General features: G+C 40.4%; 1 protein-coding gene across 14 annotated transcripts in view; it reads right to left on the reverse strand.

Annotated features, from left to right (window-relative positions):
• Positions 1-22,914, reverse strand: part of KIAA1217 (KIAA1217 ortholog) — a 276,578-nt gene that overhangs the window by 155,301 nt on the left and 98,363 nt on the right. For 9 of the 14 annotated variants that reach the window (XR_003998770.1, XR_003998769.1, XM_030550358.1 and 6 more), the window contains exon 3: positions 15,752-15,832. The exons of the other annotated variants lie outside the window; for them this stretch is intronic. Coding sequence is in view for 7 of the 9 variants with exons in the window: in XM_030550358.1 (XP_030406218.1) it covers positions 15,752-15,832 (81 nt within the window). In the remaining 2 variants the exon portion in view is untranslated. The remainder of the gene's footprint in view (positions 1-15,751; positions 15,833-22,914) is intronic. 14 annotated transcript variants of the gene reach the window in all.

A 22,914-nucleotide genomic window follows, 5' to 3' on the forward strand; every position in this document is an offset into this window, starting at 1 on the left:
CTAGATAGTCCATTAAGATTTTTACTGCTGTATATCTACTGTACAAATTTCATTTCTAACAATGACCTGAGGCTGACATATTATAGCATGGATATATGGCAATTCCATTCCCTGCTGCTCAGACAACTGTTAACATTGGTTATGACAACAAACGTGTGCCACACACACAACACACACACATACACACCCTCAACCTGTAGGATTAAAAATTCATCCAATAGGTTTTCTTAGATCTGCTCTCAAGACCAGTGAGTGAGTTCTATAAAGAGGAAACTGGCAGCTGAGTAGAAGTATTTACATTTTTGACAACTGAAATGCTATTATTAATAATTAAAATCTCTAAAACGTTGCACTTATCTTGAGGAGTCTGTTGACAAAAATGTGCTGAAAATAAATTTAGCAGTAAAGCTGTCAGATCTCAGTATCAGAATTGCTACTACATATGCTGTGAAGAGTAAGGGTTAGCAAGGCCACAATAGCAGTCTAAAATTTTTATCCAAAACATGCTAAAAAATTATGAGCTAAACTCTGCTTTCATTTGTATTAGCATAAATGGCAATGTCCTGAACATTTTCATTGTTGACTTCAAAAATATTAATACATTTTACAATTCATAAGGAAGTTGCACTGATAAATGTACAAGGGTTCTGTTTTCTTTTTTGCAGAGAACAACAAACTTATGCCACTATAAGTCAGACTGAACTTAGTAGGGTAGTAATTTTCCATCATTTCTCAAGCAAATGCTACATTCAAAATCAATAATATACCTACCCTAAGTACAGCAATGCAAAACAAGAAAGGCTCCCCACCCCGCCAGAACTACAGTGGAATATAAACTTTTTTTAAATGTCAGTTTATATTCCCAGGCATAAAATGTCATATATTATATCCCTCTTTATTTCCTCTCTCATTTAAAGGTCAGATAGTTATATTAAAAATACCCTGTAGTTAGGCTAAAACTAACTCCCATACTGGGTTTGAAAAATCAGTCAAATTAAAGACAAGTTCAAAGAAAAGAAAAGGCCAAGACAACACATTTTGCTGATATGTGGCTTTTTCAGCAGTTTCTCATGTGAGATGGAGAGAGCTTGTTGCAGCAATGTCATAGATCATGTAATACTGCCCATGTGACCTTGAATATAAGCAACAACTCTTAACTTTTATGAGGTTTTCAATAGACTTCTCTACATCCCCAGCCTTCTCTGCTGCCAGCTTGTCCAGCTGCTCACATACTGTAATAAGTTAGAAATATGTAATGAGAAAGCTAAACTCTCTGGAGCTTTGCACTTACGAAATGTTAGCTATTATCCAATGTCCTGCAGTGAAATGATTTTGAAGCATTGAATTTTTCCAGGAATTAAAGCTAACAACATTTACCCTTAGCAAACCAAGACGTGCTTTGAAGTAACTCTGACATGATCAGCTCTAGTCTACAAGGTTGTAAACACAGAGACTGGTGCATGTAAAATACTGCCTGAGAGTTTACAGAAGTGACCAGTGACCTGCAAACATGAAGGATTTCAAGAAGTCAGTACGTCTTCCTTTCAGTTATCTGAAATGTGGCTTGGCAACCATCATTGCTAAAACATTTTAGTTACATAGGTATGCTTGTTAGACGCTGTTACCAATTAAAGTCACTAACTTAACTCACTGAACAATAAAGGGAACTAAAGCACTTTATGAAGCTCAGTTTCCAGTTCTGTTCATAGAAAAGACATGAGGAAAATATAAAGCAAGGTGCAATATAAATGAATCAAGACAATCTGATAGAAACACTTCATGGTTTAAGTTTGCTTTTTGAAAAAATGATTTTGATAAACTAATTTTGCTTCATGTTTCCTCCTGCTAAATTTGGTTGCATTGCTCTTAAGACAAGCAGGATGACGAAGTTATATCTGTGCAGTTACCAATATCTGTTAAGTTACATTCCTGTTTTAAGCAATTCTTTAGCATTTAATATAAAACGACTCAGATCCCCCTCAGGATTAATTCCAACTTCACACGCAGTGTGACTCACATACAGTGGCTAGCATTGCTTAATCAAATCACTGCAATGCTAAGAGGCTTACCAAAGGCTAATTAAGCAAGGGTGACTCATACAGTAGATTCTGTAAAAACAAGAAGCCCGATTCTCCTTTTACATGCACTAAAGCAAATCTGGAGGGACTACACGGAGGTAGATGGAGTTACACAAATGTAAAACCATGGCAGTGAGAAGTGAATCAGGCCCATAATGTACAGCTATATCCCCCGTAGAAAGCCTCGAGCCATCTGTGGTGCTCGACTAATGTAATATTTTTAACTTTAAACCGATAAAAAGAACTATCAACGAGGAATGGTGGCCATCCAAATAGTTCTGAGATATCAATGCATATAATGACTGGGGTTCAGTTTTCTTTTTGCCAATGGCGAGCACCAGGTTGGATGTTACAGTGACAGTCAGAGCAAGTTTCTGGACATATCAGGTATCTGAATTGCTTCCAAGAAAAATTGGCCCCGCCCCCCCTCCCCCAAGAAATAAAGGGGAAAAAAAGCCACAATCCATGTCTATGGAACTATAAACTACTAGAACCATTGTGAAGATAGTTGGGGAAGGCAGTGGGGAAACTGGCAGTAGTATTTCAGTGCAGGCGTCATCACTAGGCATGTTCATAGAATCACAGAACTGGAAGGTACCTCGAGAGGTCATCTAATCCAGCCCCTGGCACTCAAGGCAGGACTAAGTATTATCTAGACCAGTGGTTCTCAAAGCCAGTCTGCCACTTGTTCAGGGAAAGCCCCTGGTGGGCCGGGCCAGTTTATTTACCTGCCGCATCCACAGGTTTGGCCGATCGTGTCTCCCAGTGGCCGCGGTTCGCTGCTTCAGGCCAATGGGAGCTGCTGGAAGCAGCGCAGGCTGAGCGACATACCGGCTGCCGCTTCCAGAAGCTCCCAGTGGCCTGGAGCAGCGAACCAGCCAGTGGGAGCTGCTATTGGCCGAACCTGTGGACGCGGCAGGTAAACAAACCAGCTCGGCCCACCAGGGGCTTTCCCTGAACAAGTGGCGGACCGGCTTTGAGAACCACTGGTCTAGAAACACCTGATAGGTGTTTGTGGGATCTCCATCACTGGGGATTTTTAAGAGCAGATTGGACAACCTCTCTAGACAATTTATTCCAGTGCTTAACCACTCTGACAGTTTGGAAGTTTTTCCTAATGTCCAGCCTAAATTGCCCTTGCTGCAATTTAAGTCTATTGCTTCATGTCCTATCCTCAGAGATTAAGAACAACATTTTTTTCTCCCTCTTCCTTGTAACAACCTTTTATGTACTTGAAAACTGTTATGTCCCCTGTCAGTCTTCTCTTCTCCAGACTAAACAAACGCAGGGGGTTTTTTCAATCTTCCCTCATAGGTCATATTTTCTAGACTTGTAATCATTTTTGTTGCTTTTCTCTGGATTTTCTCCACATTTTGTCCACATTTTTCCTAAAATGTGGCACCCAGAACTGGATACAATACTGCAGTTGAGGCCTAATCAGCGTGGAGTAGAGCGGAAGAATTACTTCTCATGTTTTGCTTACAATACTCCTGTTAATACATCCCAGAATGATGTTTGCTTTTTTTGCAACAGTGCTACACTGTTGACTTATATTTAGCTTGTGATCCACTATGAACCCCAAATCCCTTTCCGCAGTACTCCTTCCTAGTCAGTCATTTCCCATTTTGTGTGTGTGTGACTGATTGTTCCGTCCTAAGTGGAATACTTTGCATTTGTCCTTATTGAATTTCATCCTATTTACTTCAAACCATTTCTCCAGTTTGTCCAGACCATTTTGAATTTTAATCCTATCCTCCAAAGCACTTGCAACCCCTCCCAGTCTGGTATCATCCGCAATCTTTACAAGTGTACTTTCTATACCATTATCTAAATCATTGATGAAGATATTGAACAGAACGGGACCCAGAACCAATCCCTGTGGGACCCCACTCATTATACCCTTCCAGCATGACTGTGAACCACTGATGATTACTCTCTGGGAACAATTTTCCAACCAGTTATGCGCCCACCTTACAGTAGCTCCATCTAGGTTGTACTTTCCTAGTTTGTTTCTGAGAAGGTCACACAAGACAGTATCAAAAGCCTTACTAAAGTCAAGATATATCACATCTACTGCTTCCCCCCATCACAAGGCTTGTTACCCTGTCAAAGAAAGCTATCAGGTTGGTTCGACACAATTTGTTCTTGACAATCCATGCTGAAGAAAGGTAAGCAGATAGTAACTGAGATGACAGAGAAATATGTATAGAAATGACACTACATAGGTTTCTGATTGCAACTCCCCATTGCAAGTCATTAATGTATTTAAAAGTTACCTAAATACTTAAGGCAGTATATAAGAATGGAGAGTAGTCCTTTAAATAGCTTGTGAGCCTTCCAGTGGAGATCATTGTGTTCTAGGTTTAGAAGTTTCCAGCACCCAACCAGAACAGTGTGCCTATATAGCTAAGCCTTGCATATTACATATATTCAGTAAAAATGCTTATATTTGGAGCTGTGTCCATGTGGTTCCTACGTTATATTTTTTGTGTAAAAGAGCAAAAGGCATAACATTTAACGTAGGAGAAAAGGTTAGACTTGCTTCACAAAGTAGTCCTAGAGCCTAGGAGGAACTCGTGTGTGTGTGTGTGTGTGTATATCTCACACATACACACACACACACACACACACAGGAACTGCCTAGTAACTCATGAACTGCTTTTGGACATGTGCACACAAAAACAAGGAAACACCACTATTATCAAGCCATACCCTTAGGACTCAGTAATGCTATGACACAGAGAAAGGACACCTATAACTGGCCAATAGGGTTAGTATTCTTCCTCAAACCCAGGACTTGCTAGAGAGCAAATATCCTCAATCCACATTGGGCTTTTCTCTCCCATAAATGCAAATTAATGAGGTTCCATTTTACATTTGTTTGCTGCAGTATGCTTGATTTTTCAATCAGTTGGGATTTTTTGGCACATTCTCCAAATTGTTCTCCATAACAGGTCTCCCAGCATTAGTGCTGCTTAAATGGGTTCAGCTGTAATATATAGATGCAGAAAAGGAAAGTCAGTATAAAGGATGAAGGATTCCTCTCCTACTTCTCAGTAATACTTTGAAAATACTACTTTGTTTAAATTTTCTTAGTGACTATGGAGAATGTGTTCAGGAATTGAAAATGATCCCATCTAAGATGCTTCTCTTCTGACTGGTCTTGGGATTCATGCAAAAGGATAAAATTGTGGTTAAAGATCTCCTGATTTGTGTTCTGTAAGCAAATGTCTTACTAAAGGAAATAACCTTAAAACAGTCATGTTCATCCCTTCATTTCAAGGAAGAAGGTTATGAAAGAGTAGAGGACCCATATGGGTTTAATAGGAACGAAGGAAGGTGAATTGCTGTAGGGGATGCCAAGTAGAGAGACATATTTAGTAACCTACTGAATACAAATGACTCTCCTCGCTTTCAAGGCTTTACACATGCTGCCTCACCTAACTGCTCTCATTTTTCTCCACTAATCTTCTCATCTCATTTCACCATCCAAGATACATAACTCTCTCTTGCAACTTCTTTCCACTCTCATTTGCAGTTATTTTCCATGCTACTCCATACACCTGAAAACCTCTTCCTTCGTTTCCTCTTTCACATCCTTCCTGAAAACATGCCTTGAAGGAGATCCACAAACCCTGCACACTTCCCCCATTACCCTTATCCAGCTGAAAAAAAGAGCTAAAGAGCCCCCCTGCCGAAAACACACACAAGAAATGCTTAACTTTATTCCCTGACCACTCTGTCCTTTATTGCTCCCCTCCTCACAACCTTTGCTTAGTGTCTATTTAGACTGTGCTCTTATACGTTTCTGTACCGTGTCTGGCCCACAGTTAATGCTATACAAATAGTAAATAAAGGTATCAACATATAATAAAGAGATAGTAGACACGGTGTGACGTAATTTTACCCAGTTATATGCTCTAAGGAACACCCTAAGCACAGTCAAAAACACTTTCTCTAGCTTCCTTTTGAGGCTTCAAGAATGGGAGAAAAGAGTGGGAGGAAAAAAAAACACCTATTTTTTTGACCCTTGTCAATACTCTATTTCTCCTGTGGGTGTTGCGAAAAAATAACTACCTGGATGTGAAACGGACTTTAGATGTACACATAACACATGTACAATGAGCTCAGTAAACTGCAAATACTATAACTGACCGTGAGCTCTCATTACCATAACCCTTGCTCCTCCTCATCCTCACCCCACCCTGATTGTTTGTATCTCTCACTTATGTTGTATCTAAATTGCTCTACATGCTGGTTGGGGAAGGGACCCTGTCTGAGAGTCTAGCACTCTTTGGGGTACTATATTATCACAACAATATTCTTTTATTTAGGGATGCTGTTAGGGTCACGCTGTTGGGAAAAGAGAATCTATATATACCAGGGGTGGCCAAATTGTGGTTCGCGAGCAACATGTGGCTCTTTTGCCATTAAAGTGTGGTTCGCAAGCTTCCACCGTCCTTCTATTCTCCACCTACCAGACTGGGTGGGAGCTCGGGACACCTGCCTTGCACATATATTGGGTGGTGGGGTAGGAGCTTCTGTCCAGTGGGGAGGAGGGTCTTGGAGCTTCAGCCCTGGGGAGTGCACCTGCCAGGGCTCCAGGAGGAGTGGGGCTGAAACCCCAAGCCCCAGCTCCCAGTAGGTGCACTCCAGATCTTGAACGTCTAAAGATTGTCATATGCAGCTCGGAGGGACATTAACTTTGGCCACAGCTGATATATACTATCCACAGACATATACACACTGTATATATTTATAGAATCATAGAAATGTGGGTTTGGACCTTGAAAGGTCACCTCGTTCGTCCCCTTATGCTGAGGCGTGTCTAAGTATATCTAGGTTTCAGAGTAGCAGCCGTGTTAGTCTGTATCTGCAAAAAGAACAGGAATACTTGTGGCACCTTATAGACTAACACATTTATTTGAGCATAAGCTTTCATGGGCTACAGCCTACTTTGGATGCATAGAATGGAACATACATTGAGGAGATATATACACACATACAGAGAGTATGAAAAGATGGGAGTTGTCTTACTTAATTGCCCTCTCAGAGTTGGTAAGAAAAAAAAACTTTTGAAATGATAATCAAGATAGCCCAGTACAGGCAGTTTGATAAGAAGTGTGAGCATACTTACAAGGCAGATTCAATATTTATAATGGCTCAGCCATTCCCAGTCCCTATTCATACTTAAGTTGATTGTATCTAGTTTGCATATCAATTCCAGCTCAGCAGTTTCTTGTTGGAGTCTGTTTTTGAAGCTTTTCTGTTGCAAAATTGCCACCCACAGGTCTGTCATTGAATGACCAGACAGGTTAAAGTGTTCTCCTACTGGTTTTTGAGTGTTATGATTCCTGATGTCAGACTGTGTCCATTAATTCTTTTGCGTAGAGACTGTCTGGTTTGGCCAATGTACATGGCAGAGGGGAATGTATACCTAGACCATCCTGACAGGAGTTTGTCTAACCTGTTCTTAAGAACCTCCACTGACAGGAGATTACATGACCTCCCTTGGTAACCTGTTCATTTATTTAACTATCCTGTTAGTTAGCAAGTTTTTCCTAACATCTAACCTAAATCTTCCTTTCTTCAGATTAAGCCACATACTTCTTACTCTACCTTCAGTGCACACGGAGAACAATTGACCACCATCCTCTTCATAAAGCTCTTAGCATATTTGAAAACCGTTTATCAAGTTCCCCTCAGTCGTCTTTTCTCAAAACTAAACGTTCCCAATTTTTTAAAATAGAAAATGTGTATGTGTGTGTGTATGTGTATATCTATCTACACACACACACACAACATAAATTCTTAAAATGACTTTTTCCTCTAGCACTTATTTCAACAAATAGAGTAACTAAACCCCATACACATCTTTGTCCCAAAGCAGCAAGTGCACATACACACGACTCTCAAGGATTTTAACCTGTAAAAACAAATATATTTGTTTTGGGGAAAAGATTAATTAAATATAACTATCTTTTATTGCAATTTTTTCTTCTTTGTGCATTATTTCATTATCTTTAGATGAAAAAGCTGTGATGTGGCATTCACTGATCATAATTTACAGAAAACCATATCATTCCAGAAGCAGCCTCATACAGGCAACTGCGTTACTAAGGGCTAAAAAAACAGTAAGTTATTTATATTATTCCCTCATGGTTGCTCATATATTAGTAAACGATTGTGGCTCCTACTTATTTACTTTAGGTATGAATGTTTCATTTTTTTCTGTTAAAACAACTGCAACAAGTTACAAAGCCCAAAAGCTAGTTCCTCATTCATTTTCTTTTGGATTGGACAGCCACGTTAATTTGCTGTGATTTGTAGAGGCTTGTCTTCCCCGATTAGCAGGTTCTCATTAGAAGAAATATTTGCTGTTGCACTCATGGGCTCTCAGTGTCTCTAGTGTTAAAGCAAGCACCCTTACCTCACCTGTCTGGACACACTCCCTGGTTTTCCCGCATCTGTTCCTTCACAGCTTCATTCACATCCTACATCAGTGGCAAATGTTACCTGCCTCCCAACAACACATACACTCAGAACAAAGCCTGAATTAATCTTCTCTACTGCAAAAATACTTGACAAGTGAGCTGCAACCAGGAGGTTACTAGTCAACCTGGGTCATTCTGGTGCATTGTTGGTGCCCCGCTGATATGAATTTACATCAGTGACAATCAGCTAATAGCTTGTGAGACACATGCTGGTTCTGTGGCCCTAAACATTACTTTGGTTGGATTGTCCTGTCTGACTGGTGCTCAGTCAGTGCTTCCTGAGTCTTGAGCAAAATATGAGGAATGGAAATCACACCAACATCCCAATGTTACCTGAGACACGAGTAATTAAATAAAGCGTAGAATGCAGTGTAAATGGACCTGCAACACAGAAGCCATGCAGATCTTTTCAAGCTCCAAGGAAAAGAGAAAACTAAGCCACAGGAATTTCCCACCGAGGTAAGAAGGGTGACGCTCTTCCCATTTAGTAACCAGGAGGGGAAGACGAACTTATGCGATGATGTCAAATTGTCACAGGATGATGTTGCATTAAAACTTGATAATGTTCAGTCACAACGGCATGTCACTAGATAACCCATTACTAATGGATTGTCATGAAGGAAATGTCAGGATGCTGCACTGAGTGATTATTATATGCATCTCTGCAAATATATCTGAGGATGAATCTATTCTCTGCTTGTTGAAGGTCTATTAACACTAACTGCATATTTCCTATTGCATATTTACCCCAACTTTTTTCATCTGGCCTAGACAATATGTTTACTCAGATCCCATAATTTATCATTTATATTTTTAGGGTGGAATTATATTCAAATCATCCTAAAAAGCTGCAGAATTTTCCACCAGCCTTCAGAGCTCCAGCTCATGACTAGCTGCATGCTTCCTGCTGTTGTAACCAGCCAAAAATATATCTTGTAATTCGACTGCTGTGAAGAAATGAGCTTGAAATATGCAGGTCAGTTATTCCTATTCTCCCTTCTCATCACCACAGACTTATCGGGGTGATCTTCAAAGTCACAATATAAACTTCTTTTGATGCTCCTATATAAATCTTTCTAGTCAGTTCAACTTGAGTGCCTAAAGTTAGGCACTGAAGCCAGATTTCCAAGGCCATTGCGTGCCTGGAATTAACACATTTATTGAAGTTGATGGGAGCTGTGGATGCTCAGCACTTATTACCACCATGCTCTTATCTAGGTCTAATTGGCGTTACTGAAGTTTAAAAATGTTGTCCTAAGGAACTTGGCCACAGGCCTGCCAGCAGTTTTCATCACTACAGAGAGGTCAGGGCTGAAATATGCAACATGCTTGAGGATCTGTTTCAATATTTATAAGTAACCAAGGAACCCTCAATTTTAAGCTTCCTCCAAAAAGTGTATGGTGGGTGGACGGTGCCTTAGTTTAACTGAAATGGCACACACTCCCTCCCTCCAATACCCCCCTCCAAAGAAATTCCTGTTGAGAACAATAGGATGGAGAGGTTAAAAGAGAGATCTCAAACATATACTTATTAAACTTTAATAATAGCTCTTAACCGATGTATGTGTAACCCAAGGTTTTCTATTGTCACAAAGGACAGTCTGGAATCTGGAGAGGTAGGTAATACACAAAACTAGAACAAATTCTATAGGTAATATTTTATATGTAGTGGCTATAAAAATACAGAGCAATGGTCCACCTTACTATTCTACCCAGTGAAGAATTCTAAGATCCTGCCACATTTGCTCATGGCAGATAAGTTTTACAGTCTCTGTCATCTCATCCCATGTGGACTCAGGGTTACTATTCTGCTATTTATTAAAGGTGTCCAAAATTTCCAACTTGGATATTTACAGTGGGCTTATCTAAATTCTCACCGTAGTTTCAGTTGGAACTTTTTATTTCCCTCAAAAAAACCACGCTGAGGAGTATTCATGGTGAAGAATGACCCATGCTCCATCCCAGAGGTGGCTGCAATTCCCACCTACACAATCTGGGAAGTGCTGTGAGAACTCTAAGGATGAAAGGGATAATTTAAATAAAAGCTGACATTACACTTATTAAAAGGAAAAGATCCTCATCCACTCAAGTAACCATAAACCACAACAAAAAGAAATACTTAAATATATAAACAGATGCCTAAGTGCACCTTGGGGCTAATGCGTTCTGATCCAAGGGACAGATTACAGTCTCACCCCTCTCCCCCATGCACATACCCAAGGAAAATAAAAGGAGTTTCCACACCTTTGGTGTTTTCCCACCAGAACAAATGAACAAGCTATGGAGTAGTGGAGAGCAGTGTGGGCAAAAGACATATCTGGCTTTAAGACTAAGCTTGATAAGTTTATGGAGGGGATGGTATGATGGGATAGCCTAATTTTGGAAATTAATTTAGCAATTGATCTTTGATTATCAGCAGGTAAGTATGCCCAGTGGTCTGTGATGGGATGTTAGATGGGTTGGGATCTGAGTTACTACAGAGAATTCTTTCCTGGGTGCTGGCTGGTGAGTCTTGCCCACATGCTCGGGGTTTAAATGATCACCATATTTGGGGTCGGGAAGGAATTTCCCTCCAGGGCAGATTCGCAGAGGCCCTGAAGGTTTTTCGCCTTCCTCTGCAGCGTGGGGCATGGGTCACTTGCTGGAGGATTCTCTGCAGCTTGAGGTCTTCAAACTACAATTTGAGGACTTCAATAACTCAGACATAGGTTAGGGGGTTGTTATAGAAGTGGATGGGTGAGATTCTGCGGCCTGCATTGTGCAGGAGGTCAGACTAGATGATCATAATGGTCCCTTCTGACCTTAAAGTCTATGAGTCTATGGAGACTCCAAAGCTGCCCTTGTCAGACCTATTTCAGTGGGTTCTAAAAGGCTGGAAAGAATTTTTCCATGTGTTAAATAGTTGCCAAAAACAAAGGATAAAATCAGCAATCACCAACACTAAGTTGCCTTGTAAGTTGGTGAACTCTTCAGGACAGGGCATGAGCCATGGCCTTCTGTGTTTGGAAAGAACCTAGCATCTGGTGGGCGCTACGAGGAATAAATCAATAGATGGGGAAAACAAGTATAACAAAGAGCATTGCGTAGGGCCTTAGGCAGCACTGTATTTACATTTGTCTCCTTACTTGAGACACCTCCCATCCCATGGAAATAGATGTGCATAGTTAAGGGCCTCTGAAATGTTACATCTGAAATATTTATCAGAGCACCTATGAAAAATTACTGGGCTGGTGAAATTTTGATATTACAGTAGGGTGACCAGATGTCCCAATTTTATAGGGACAGTTCCAATATTCAGGGCTTTGTCTTATATAGGCATCTATTGCCCCACACCTCCCTGTCTCAATTTCTCATACTTGCTATCTGTTCATCCTGTATAACAGTTCCCTTTCTCCTCTCTTGAGATTCGTCACTTTTCCTCCCCCTCCCCTTTCTCTCTGCTGCTGCCCTATGGGCATCTCATTGTTGAATGAGGAGTAGGCTGCCCCTCTCTTTATCATCCTCTGCCCTTCTGCTTCTCTTCCTTTTCCTTTCTGTCTGCTTGCTTGATTTATTTGCATATTTAAGTCCTATTGGTGGATATAAAATGAGCCAGCAAATAGCATAATATCAGGGACAAATAGACAAACAAGGCTATCATGCACTGTATACACAGAAAAAAAATATGCCTAATATCCCTGTTCTTTTCCCTGTAAAAAAAAGAACACAGAGTGTGATCACTCTCAAAACATCCTGTTTCTTACCAACAGGATAAAGTGATATTTATGGGATTGAGGGATTATGCATTTGACTGCAATATAAAGCATTCTGGGACATGCTTTAAATCTGCATTCATATATAAACCACACAAAATATACTGGCAAAATAAACTATAAAGATGTAGTTGAGACACATAATTATATATGCCATGTACAAAGTAGAGGAGGAGCTCAATGGAGGACAGAAAAAATGTAGGGTTAACTTTCTAAGTGTGAATCACATTTGTGTGTGTGATTGTGAAGGCCATGGTTTAGTCATCTCAGGGTACTCTTGTGACTATCTTATATTTTTCACTAGCACTTTCAGGGATACATAAACATACATGTTTCTAAATCCACAGGATCTAAAAGATTAAAATGTTGATGGAAGTGATCATGAAAAGATAGATTTCATGATTCTAAGGAAAGGAAGGGGTGAGAGTACAACAACAATGGACTTCAAAAACCAAACTCAGGAAAATAGTAGATAAGGCCCCATGGGAAGAAAATCTAGGAGGGAAATGAGCTCAGGAAAGCTAGTTGTTTCTTAAGGAGACAATATTAAAGACACAACTGAAAACCATCTCAATGTGAAGGAAATATAGGAAGAATACTACGAGACCAACATAGTTCCATTAGGAGCTCTTAATGACCTGAAAAATCAAAAAGGAGTCCTACAAATAGTGAAAACATGGAAAAATTGCTGAGGAGTACAAAAGAGTAAGCACTAGCAAGTAGGGACAAAATCAAAAAGGCTAAAGCACAGAATAAGTTACATCTAGCAAGGAACATAAAGGCGATAAGAGGTGGCTCTTTTAACACATCAGGAGCAAGAGAAAGATGAAGAAAAGTGTAGGTTCTCTACTTAGCAGTGAAAGAGAGCTAATAATAGATGACACCAAGAAAACTGAAGTGTTTAAAGCCTATTTTGCTTCAGTCTTCACTGGACATCTGAATGGTGACCAGATACTTAACATGGTTAACAGTAACAAAGAGGAAGGGACATAAGCCAAAATATGGAAAGAACAGATTAAAAAATAATTAGATAAGATAGATGTATTCAAGTCACCAGGGCCTGATGAAATTCATCCTAGAGCACTTAAGGAACGAATTGAAGCAACTTTGGAAATATTAGCAATTATCTTTGAAAAATCATGGAAGATGAGTGAAGCCCCTGAGGACTACAGAAGGGCAAACATAGTATCTATCTTTAAAAAGCAGAACAAAGAAGATTCAGGGAATTATAGACCAGAGAGCCTAACTTCGGTTCCTGGAAAGATCCCGGAACAAATTATTAAACAATCAATTTGAAAGCACCTAGAGAATAACAGCGTTATAAGGAATAGGAAGCATAGATTTGTCAACAACAAATCATGCCAAACCAACCTAATTTCCTTCTTTAACAGGGTTACTGGCCTAGTGAATGTGGGTGAGCAATAGATGAGATATATCTTGATTTTAGTAAGGGTTTTGACACAGTCTCATATGACATTCTCATAAACAAACTAGAGATATGTGGTCTGGATGAAATTACTATTAGGTGGGTTCACAATTGGTGGAAAGACCGTACTCAAACAGTTATTATCAATAGTTTGCTGTCAAACTGGGAGGGCATATCTAGTGGGGTCCCACAGAGGTCAGTGCTGGGTCTTGTACTATTGAATATTTTCATTAATGATTTGGATAATGTAGTGGAGATTATACTTATAAAATTGCAGATAACACTTAACTGGGGCAGGGGTAGGGTTTGCAAAGCACTTTGGAGGACAGGATTATAATTCAAACCAACCTTGACAAATTAGAGAACAGGTCTGAAAGCAGCAAAATGAAGTTCAATAAAGACAAGTGCAAAGCACTTCACTTGGGAAGGATAAATCATATGCACAACTACAAAATGGGGAATAACTGGCCAGGTGGTAAAACTGCTGAAACAGATTAGCGATTACAGTGGATCAAAAATTGAATGAGAGTCAACAATGTGATGTAATTGTGGAAAAAGCTAATATCATTCTCGGGTGTATGAACAGAAGTATTGTATATGAGACACGGGAGGTAATTGTCCCACTCTACTTGGCACTGGTGACCTCAGCTGGAGTTCTGTGTGGCCCACTTTAAGAAAGATGTGGACAAATTGGAAAGGATTTGTTACAGAAGTGGGTGGATGAGATTCTGTGGCCTACATTGTGCAGGAGGTCAGACTAGAAGATCATAATGGTCCCTTCTGACCTTAAAGTCTATGAGTCCCCAGAGAAAAGCAATAAAAATGATAAAAGGTTTAGATACTGACCTATTAGGAAAAGTTAAAAAAACTAGACATGTTTAGTCTTGAGAAAAAAAGACTGAGGGGGGACCCGATAACAGTCTTCAAAATATGTGAAGAGCTATTACAAAGAGGACTGTTCTCCATGTCCACTGGACAAGACGTAAAGGGCTTAATCTGCAGTGAGAGAAATTTAGGCTAGATATTAGGAAAAACTTTCTAACTATGAGGGTAGTTAAACTCTGGAGGCTTCCAAGGGAGGTTGTGGAATCCCCATCATTGAAGGTTTTTAAGAAGAAGTTGGACAAACACCTGTCAGGGATAGTGCAGGTTTGCTTGTGAACAGGGCAGGATTTGAGGACTTTTCAAGGTCCCTTCAAGCCTAGATTTCTATGGCTCTATGATGTAACAAGGGACTATGAAGTGGCACAAGTGTGAGGAGGCATGAATAAAACAGATGAACATCAAAATCCAGTACGGAAATTGGTCTGGGAGCCATTGGAAAAGATAGTAAGTAAATGTTCGCATTCCCTGTATCCCGCTCCATATGCCACCCCATTGGTATGCCCCATAAGGGTGTCCCTCCAAGGGAAACAAAAATCTAATGTCCTATTAAGGGACATTCTTATAACTTTAAAAACCACAAGAAAGAGCAAACTACATGATCCTTTTGCAGCAAGTATGAAAACATACATAGGTAAATAAGCGTCCTCACTTCCACAGGCCAACTCTTCTGCAGCTGTTTGATCTCTCGATTAATTCAAAAACAAAAAAAAAGTTTAAATATATAATGCAATATATATAGAAATCAGCACATTTTAAGGTGGTTATTAAAGCACTGGGATCACATTCTTCCCTCAACAACATGCACTCAATTCCCACTGAGTTGAAGGAGTGGGGTGCATCTAACAAAGACAAGAGTGTGGACATTTATGCCTACCACGCCATTAGAGGCAAACTCAAAAATAAAAACAATGTCAAAGGATCCACATGCATCAGATTGCTGTACTCATTTTACTTGATATGAACCATACTTCACCCTGGAGGAATACAAAGGGAAAAGCATGCATGTCCAGATTTACTCAAGGACACTAACACTAGTGGTGAGGCAAACCACACAAAGTTAAAAGGTAACAGGCTCAATCCAAGGCAGAGTGCATAAAAAGAAAGTACAGTACTAACTCTCTGAGATGATTCAATTTTCATCAAGTACCTTTGAATGTCAAGTTCTGAATGAAGGGAGACCAACATACACTGCAAAGCCTGTGGATCAAAGAAAGAGACAGAGAGAAGGGGGAAAAAAAAAGGAAAAAAAAAGATAAAATTGTTAAAAGCAAAAATAAATCAAAACAGAACAAAAAAAGAATGGCCTGTTCATAATGAAACTGTACTGCAGCCTACCAGCAAAGGAAAGGAAAGATGAGATATATACTGGAAAAATACATAGAACAAAAGGCAGCAAGTACACAGTAAGCAATATAGTCTTATCACTCGGTAACACAGTTTCACTTCAGTATTCCAAGAAGAAGTTCTACAGCATTGAACTCAGAAGGTGCACTAGGAACTGGTGAGTTGTGAATGTTGACAGTGATCTTACTATAACCCAAGTTTACATGAAGACGATGCCATCTTGTTAGCCTGTCGCTCTCCATAGCATCCAGCGTCAGGGGAGTGACAGGCTAACATGATGGCACAGTCCTTCCTGATCACACTATGAAGAGCATTGCCTGATCTCATGAATTTACTGCGAGTTTCACAATAGTTGGAGTTTTGCATAAAGCTCCAGCTCCCAGAGTCCATAGGATTATGACTTTCATTTAAAAACCAGTTTCTAGTCTTCATAGTTATGAAGAAAATCTTGAAAATATGAGGCTTAAGACCCACAATACAAATTAAAAAAATCCCAAATGTAGTATTGTTAACATCTCATGATTTTAGGGGGCCTAACATTATTTTTGAACACTTGGAGTTGTACATGTAACGCTACATGTAATTTAAATGTAATTTAATCCTTTGTTTCTATGAAATGAAAAACATTTTACTGTATTTCTAAATCTTCTCCCCTTTCAGCCTGTGTCAAACTCCTATTACAATTGTTACAGTGCTTAATTTGTGCCAGGACTTGCCACGGCACCTCCAGGCTTGACAGTACATAGCCCTGGCACCCCTGGGCTTGCCACATAAGTTATGAATGTAAAAAAATGTTTGAGCCCCAGCACTTCTTTCATTACAAATTAAGCACCACAACTATAAGGACTCTGCTATTGCCTATTCTATACTTTCTGCTATTAGTATGCGCCAAAGTGAGAAACTAAGCTAAATGGATAACTATTTTCTACTACAAATATCTTACAGAGCAGGTGAGCACGTCATATAGTGCCAACTCTATAATTAAAACAGTAATCCAAAGAATCTTTCAATTCTTGTACACAAAACCCATGACAGACATGATTGTATGATATTTGATTCCAGGGGTAAGCCTATTAGTATACAAGTATTCTATATTTCTTCAAGATTTAGTCAACTAGATAAGGGGTTTTGGGGTTCTTTTGGGGGGGGGGCTGGGAGGAAGGTTGTACCTCTTTTTAAAAGAAAACAATAGAACACTTCTTCCCGATGACAAATATACCATTTAGATTTGTTCAAGTAAAAAAAGATTTTTACAAACACAAGATTGTACAAACACAAGAACATACTAAATGCAACCTTGAAGCACCAGCTGGATAAATTCCAATCCTGATCCCAGCACAAAGGCACAGACAACACAGTCAGTTGTCATGGTCTCTGCACTATTGAATTCATGTCAGTTTTTGCATTTCTTTCTGAAGTCACCCTCCCAAACACACACACTCCAAAAGGTTTTGCTTTATTTTTAATTGAAAAATCATTCAGATAGAAAAATCTATCGCATTACTTCACTTTTTTTACATCAAGTGCTAAATCCCACAAGGCCAAGTCGCTGGATTGTGTGCAGGGCTTTCCATGGGACGGAATCTCTCCCCCACTGCAGAGCTTCCTTGCAGTTTCTGTAGCCCTCATCATGCACAAGACCCTAATTGTGTAGAGTGCAATGATCCACATACCGGCAGATTCACCAGCTCTGCTCACACTTTGACCTCCAGCTCTTACCCAAGCTCCACTGAACAGGGTGGAGTTGAGCTCCATGCCCAATGGTTTCCTTAAATCCTGTCACCCCACAGAGTGAAACCAAACTGGTGCCACTGCCTCTGGAGCCTTCCACATCACAAAGGAAGGGGCCAGATTTAACTCTCAAGTGTGTCTCATTATTAAAGTTAGGAAGCCACTTGAATAGCGTATCTTTTTAGGGGGGAAATTTCTCTGTTATTAAATTAGCCTTTTAAAAATAATTAAATTGTTATGGAAATTCTATTGCAGGCAGGCAGGTCAGAATACACAGTTAAAAGTGATCAATCAATTTCACAGACATCTAAAAAACCCTCTCTTCTTAGTATGATGACATATTCTCTGTCCATCAATATCACATGTTGTAGCATGCGCACCAAGGATTGGAGCTAGAAGTCTTTAAGTAAACAATCTACAGGGAAAAACCCCCATACAAAATCACAAAATGGACAGTCATATAATACAGAAGTCTCCCTGTCATAAACAGATAGTCAAGCGTTAATAGAACAGAAGTACTTCATGTCTCTTTTGCCTGTAAAGGGTTAACAAGTTCAGTGAGCCTGGCTGTCACCTGACTAGAGGACCAAACAGGGGACAGGATACTTTCAAATCTTGAGGGAGGGAAGTTTTTGTGCGTGCTGTTAGTTTTTGGTTGTTGTTCTCTCTGGGTTCTGAGAGTGACCAGACGTGCAACCAGGTTTCTCTCCAATCTCTCTGATACAGTCTTTTATATGTCCAGAATAGTAAGTACTAGGTAGATAAAGCGAGTTAGGCTTATGTTTGTTTTCTTTATTTGCAAATGTGTATTTGGCTGGAAGGAGTTCAAATTTGTATTTTGCTGAAAGGATTTTAATTTGTACTTGTATACTTAGGCTGGGAGGGTATTCCCAGTGTCTATAGCTGAAAGACCCTGTAAAATATTCCATCTTAAATTTACAAAGATAATTTTTACTGTTTTTTTCTTTCTTTAATTAAAAGCTTTTCTTGTTTAAGAACCTAATTTTTTTTATTCTGGCGAGACCCCTGGGGACTGGGTCTGTATCCGCCAGGGAATTGGTGGGGAGAAAGGAGGGAAGGGGGAGAGAACGGTTAATTTTCTCTCTGTGTTAGGATTACTTTCTCTCTCAGAGTGAGTCTGGGAGGGGGAGAGATAAGGAAAAGGGAAGGTGAATTTTCCTTTTCGTTTTGAGATTCAAGGAGTTTGAATCACAGTAATCTTCCAGGGTAACCCAGGGAGGGGAAGTCTGGGAGAGGCAGCGGTGAGGGAAAGGGTTTACTTTCCTTATGTTAAGATCCAGAGGGTCTGGGTCTTGGGGGTCCCCGGGCAAGGTTTTGGGGGGACTAGAGTGTACCAGGCACTGGAATTCCTGATTGGTGGCAGCACTACAAGTACTAAGCTGGTAATTGAGCTTAGAGGAATTCATGCTGGTACCCCATCTTTTGGACGCTAAGGTTCAGAGTGGGGAATTATACCATGACAGTCCCAATAGACAAGTTAGTGCTATGAAGGCAAGTGAAAACTCCACAGTCTGTTGCAGAGAAGACTTCAGATCAGATCAGACTTCAGTATCAGGAGAATACTTGGACATGGTAATATGAAAAGAACATTACTAAAACTACTTTTAAATGCTGTGATTTGAAACAAGGCCTCACTAGAGATAAGCCTAGAATGTATTTTGAAGAAATTCAGGTCTGAATCCAAACTTTGAGGCTTGGACCCATCTCTAATATTAACCTAAATATTTCTTTGTTGTTTACATGCCTTCCACTTCCTAACTCATCACCATAGTATCCCAAGTACCTCAGAAATATTTCAAAAAATATAAAACAATACCAATCTGTTTCCTCCCTCCCTTCCTGTAGGAGAAACAGCTTGATGTTTATTTTATTTTTCATGTGTAGGTATGTGTGTGAATATACACAGACCATACAGAGGGAAACCTAAATTGAAGAGATGAGCTTCACATTTTAGTTCTCAATGCAATGAGGACTGTAATCCTTCTTTTCTGCTACAGGAAGGAGTTTAATAATGTAGGGTCAGCATCTGTGAAAGTTCTCTCTTTCTCACACCTCCTCCACTGGTTGACCATTTCATTGACCCACACTGGAATGTAGCTGTCATGGGATGTTATGGTCATGGAGAGAGAAGCAGCCTTTCAGGTTGTTAGAGACAATCCCATGAACAATTTACACTATCAGAAGAGAGATCTTGAGCCGGACTCTCTATTTAATGTAGAGCCAGTACAGCGAATAAAGCACTGGGATGATGTGCTCACAGCAACCTGTTGGCAAGCAGATGAGCTGCTGTAATTGCTACCAGACGGGTCCTTTTTCAGAGCCTGCAGCTTCATTCCTATATATAATGGGCTAGATCCTCAGTTGATGTACATCAGCCTGGTCCAATTGAATTCAATGGGAATACACTGATCTATAAGTAAGTGAGACTCTGGCCCAATGAGTTCAAAGAATTTATATCTGACTACAAGGAATAACACACACTCTATCGCCCTAGATTCTCAAAGGAGAGAAGCTTCTGTCGAAAAGTATTATATTTCTAGGAGCTGAGAAAGTAAATAACCCACAAATATATCATATAAAGTGCTTAGTCCTGCCAATGTTGGATTAGCAAAGAAAGGGACAGCTGAACACATGCTATAAGCAGGGCCGGTGCTACCATTAAGGCAAACTAGGAGGTTGCCTAAGGCGCCAAGATTTGGGGGCGCCAAAAAGCAATACTCCCAATTTTTTTTACAGCGTTCCTGGGCTGAGCTGCCAGCGGCACACTGACATGGGCGGCTCAGACTCCCTCTCCCAGCACAGCGGCCGCTCCATGCAATTATTGTCATTGCCGGCGGGGGAGCTGGCAGCTGGGCAGAGCTCCACTTAGCACTTACGTGGCACAAGCCCGGCGATGGGCGCAACAGCAGGGTTTCGGCTCAGCCTCCACCAGAGGTGAAAGTAAGGCGGTAAGGTCCGGTACAGTGTACCGGCAAGAGCCAGTACACCGTGCTGGACTGCACCGGCTTCCGCGGCCGGGATTAAAAGGGCTCTGGGCTCCCTGCAGCAGTGGGGATCTCCGAGCCCTTTAAATCCCAGCTCCAGCCCCCGAGCCCTTTAAATCCCAGCTGGAACTGCGGTGGGGATTTAAAGGGCCCGGAGCTCCGCAGTGGCCGCTGCCCCGTGCCCTTTAATTTGCCCGTGAGCCCCAGGGACTCTCAGCTACCTCTGCAGCTGGGAGCCCTGGGTTGATTTAAATGTATTCATGTTTAATGTATGTGATTTATTTTGGGGTAGGGGAGGGCGCAAGGTGGAAGTTTTGCCTAGGGCGCAAAATATCCTTGCACTGGCCCTGGCTATAAAGAGGGAGTAGAAAAAGCTGCAGAAGGAAATCAGTTTCTGATGGGAATATGTAAGGGAAGGAACAGAGAAAGGAGCAGTGAGAGATACTGAATATAGTCTGTAGAATCAAGTTTGGAAAAACCATGGTTGTAGACATATCGAAACACACTAACAGGCAAGTATGAGAAGGATTTACTATTATATGGAGAAAAACTGACTTCAGGAGCCAGTCTTTACTATGATGAGAAAGGTAATAGGAACAGAGGAAGCAGCTGTAAAACATGCTGTTTTTGAACTGTAAACAGAAATGGAGACAGCAGTGGCCTTGGAAAAGGTGTAGAAAGCTGAGACCCAAAGGAGAAAAGCAAAGATGCCAGGAATGTGCTGACTCTCATTAACTGGAGTCTCAAAAAACATCTAATGCATGCAATTGGCAAAGTAGTATCCAAATGATCAGCATGCAGTAACTTAGGGAGAAAAAAGTTAAATAACTTAGTGCTGAATGTATTAGTAATTATCCCAATGCCTGAGAAAAGAGACTGAATGAACTGTATGACGAGCTTGCAGGATCAGCTTGCTTAGTAGACCAAGAGAGTATTCACTAAACTAAGCAGGATCAGGCCTTTTGAGCACTAAGATTCTAGACCTCCAAAGAAAAATCCAAGTGCTTCGAATGCTGCTATTGGTGATTCAGTAGCAGGCATCCTTCCCCCTGGGTTAGCCTGAAGCAATGTAGCAGAATGGTGTTAGGAATGAATTGTACAGTTAGAGGGTTTTTGGAGGAAAAGTTACACTGCTTTTCTTATTGGCGTGGTCATTAAAATCTGGGTGGAGCTTTTCACTGGAGAGTGGGTGTTAACCTCAGTTCCCCAGATCACAGGATAACTGAGAAATCACACAGAATGTTAGGGTTTCCTGCATTTTCAATCCACCTCAAATTTAGGTCCTTGTTTTATGGTTTTGGTAAATTTCAGAAAGGAACCAAGTCCTTACAAAGAGAACAAATTGAATTTATACAGGTCACCTAGGAAAATTACAAGGCTGCTCAGATGTTTTACAAGAGATTTCTAAAGCCAGGTCTAGAATATACTACTATGTATTAAACAAAGACATGTTAGCAAGAAGGCTGGGGTGCTATAAAGCAATAATGGAAACTGAATGTGCTTACAACCTCTTACCAACTATCCTTTTCATGATCATACAGAATCATGTCAAAGTCAATACTGGAGGGAAACTGTAATGGGAAAGCAAAGGGCTGGATATGACTATGTAGATGATGATATATTACTGGGAGGGTCACTGACTCATATGTCCTCTTTAAGAGCTTAGAACTGAAGGAAGGAAATAGAGATCAAATATCTATTTCCTGAAAACAAGGATTTTGTTGGGAGTATGTGAACAAGCCAGGATGGGAAAAAGTAAGGATGGCAGTATAGCTGGGTTTGAGCCAGAGAAGCTGTTCTAGTAGTAATTTTAAAATAGCAGAAATTTGTCAGACAAGGAAAGCAAGATACTTGACACACATATCAGGGTGGAAAAGGTGAGCTCAGATGAATTGCAAGCGGTATGCAAGATAGCCATTTGGGCAACGTACGTGGAAACAGGGATGGGCAATGACAAATGGTTTGAAAGTAATCACAGAGACAATAAAAAGAATGAGGAGTACTTGTGACACCTTAAAGACTAACAAATTTATTTGAGCATAAGCTTTTGTGGGCTAAAACCCACTTCATCGGATGCGTGCAGTGGAAAATACAGTAGCAAGATATATATATACACACAGGACATGAAAAAATGGGTGTTGCCATACTAACTATGAGAGTAATCAATGAAGGTGGGCTATTAGCAGCAGGAGAAAAAAA

Source organism: Gopherus evgoodei, chromosome 2 (genome assembly GCF_007399415.2).
Source record: "Gopherus evgoodei ecotype Sinaloan lineage chromosome 2, rGopEvg1_v1.p, whole genome shotgun sequence".
Taxonomy (NCBI): domain Eukaryota; kingdom Metazoa; phylum Chordata; order Testudines; family Testudinidae; genus Gopherus; species Gopherus evgoodei.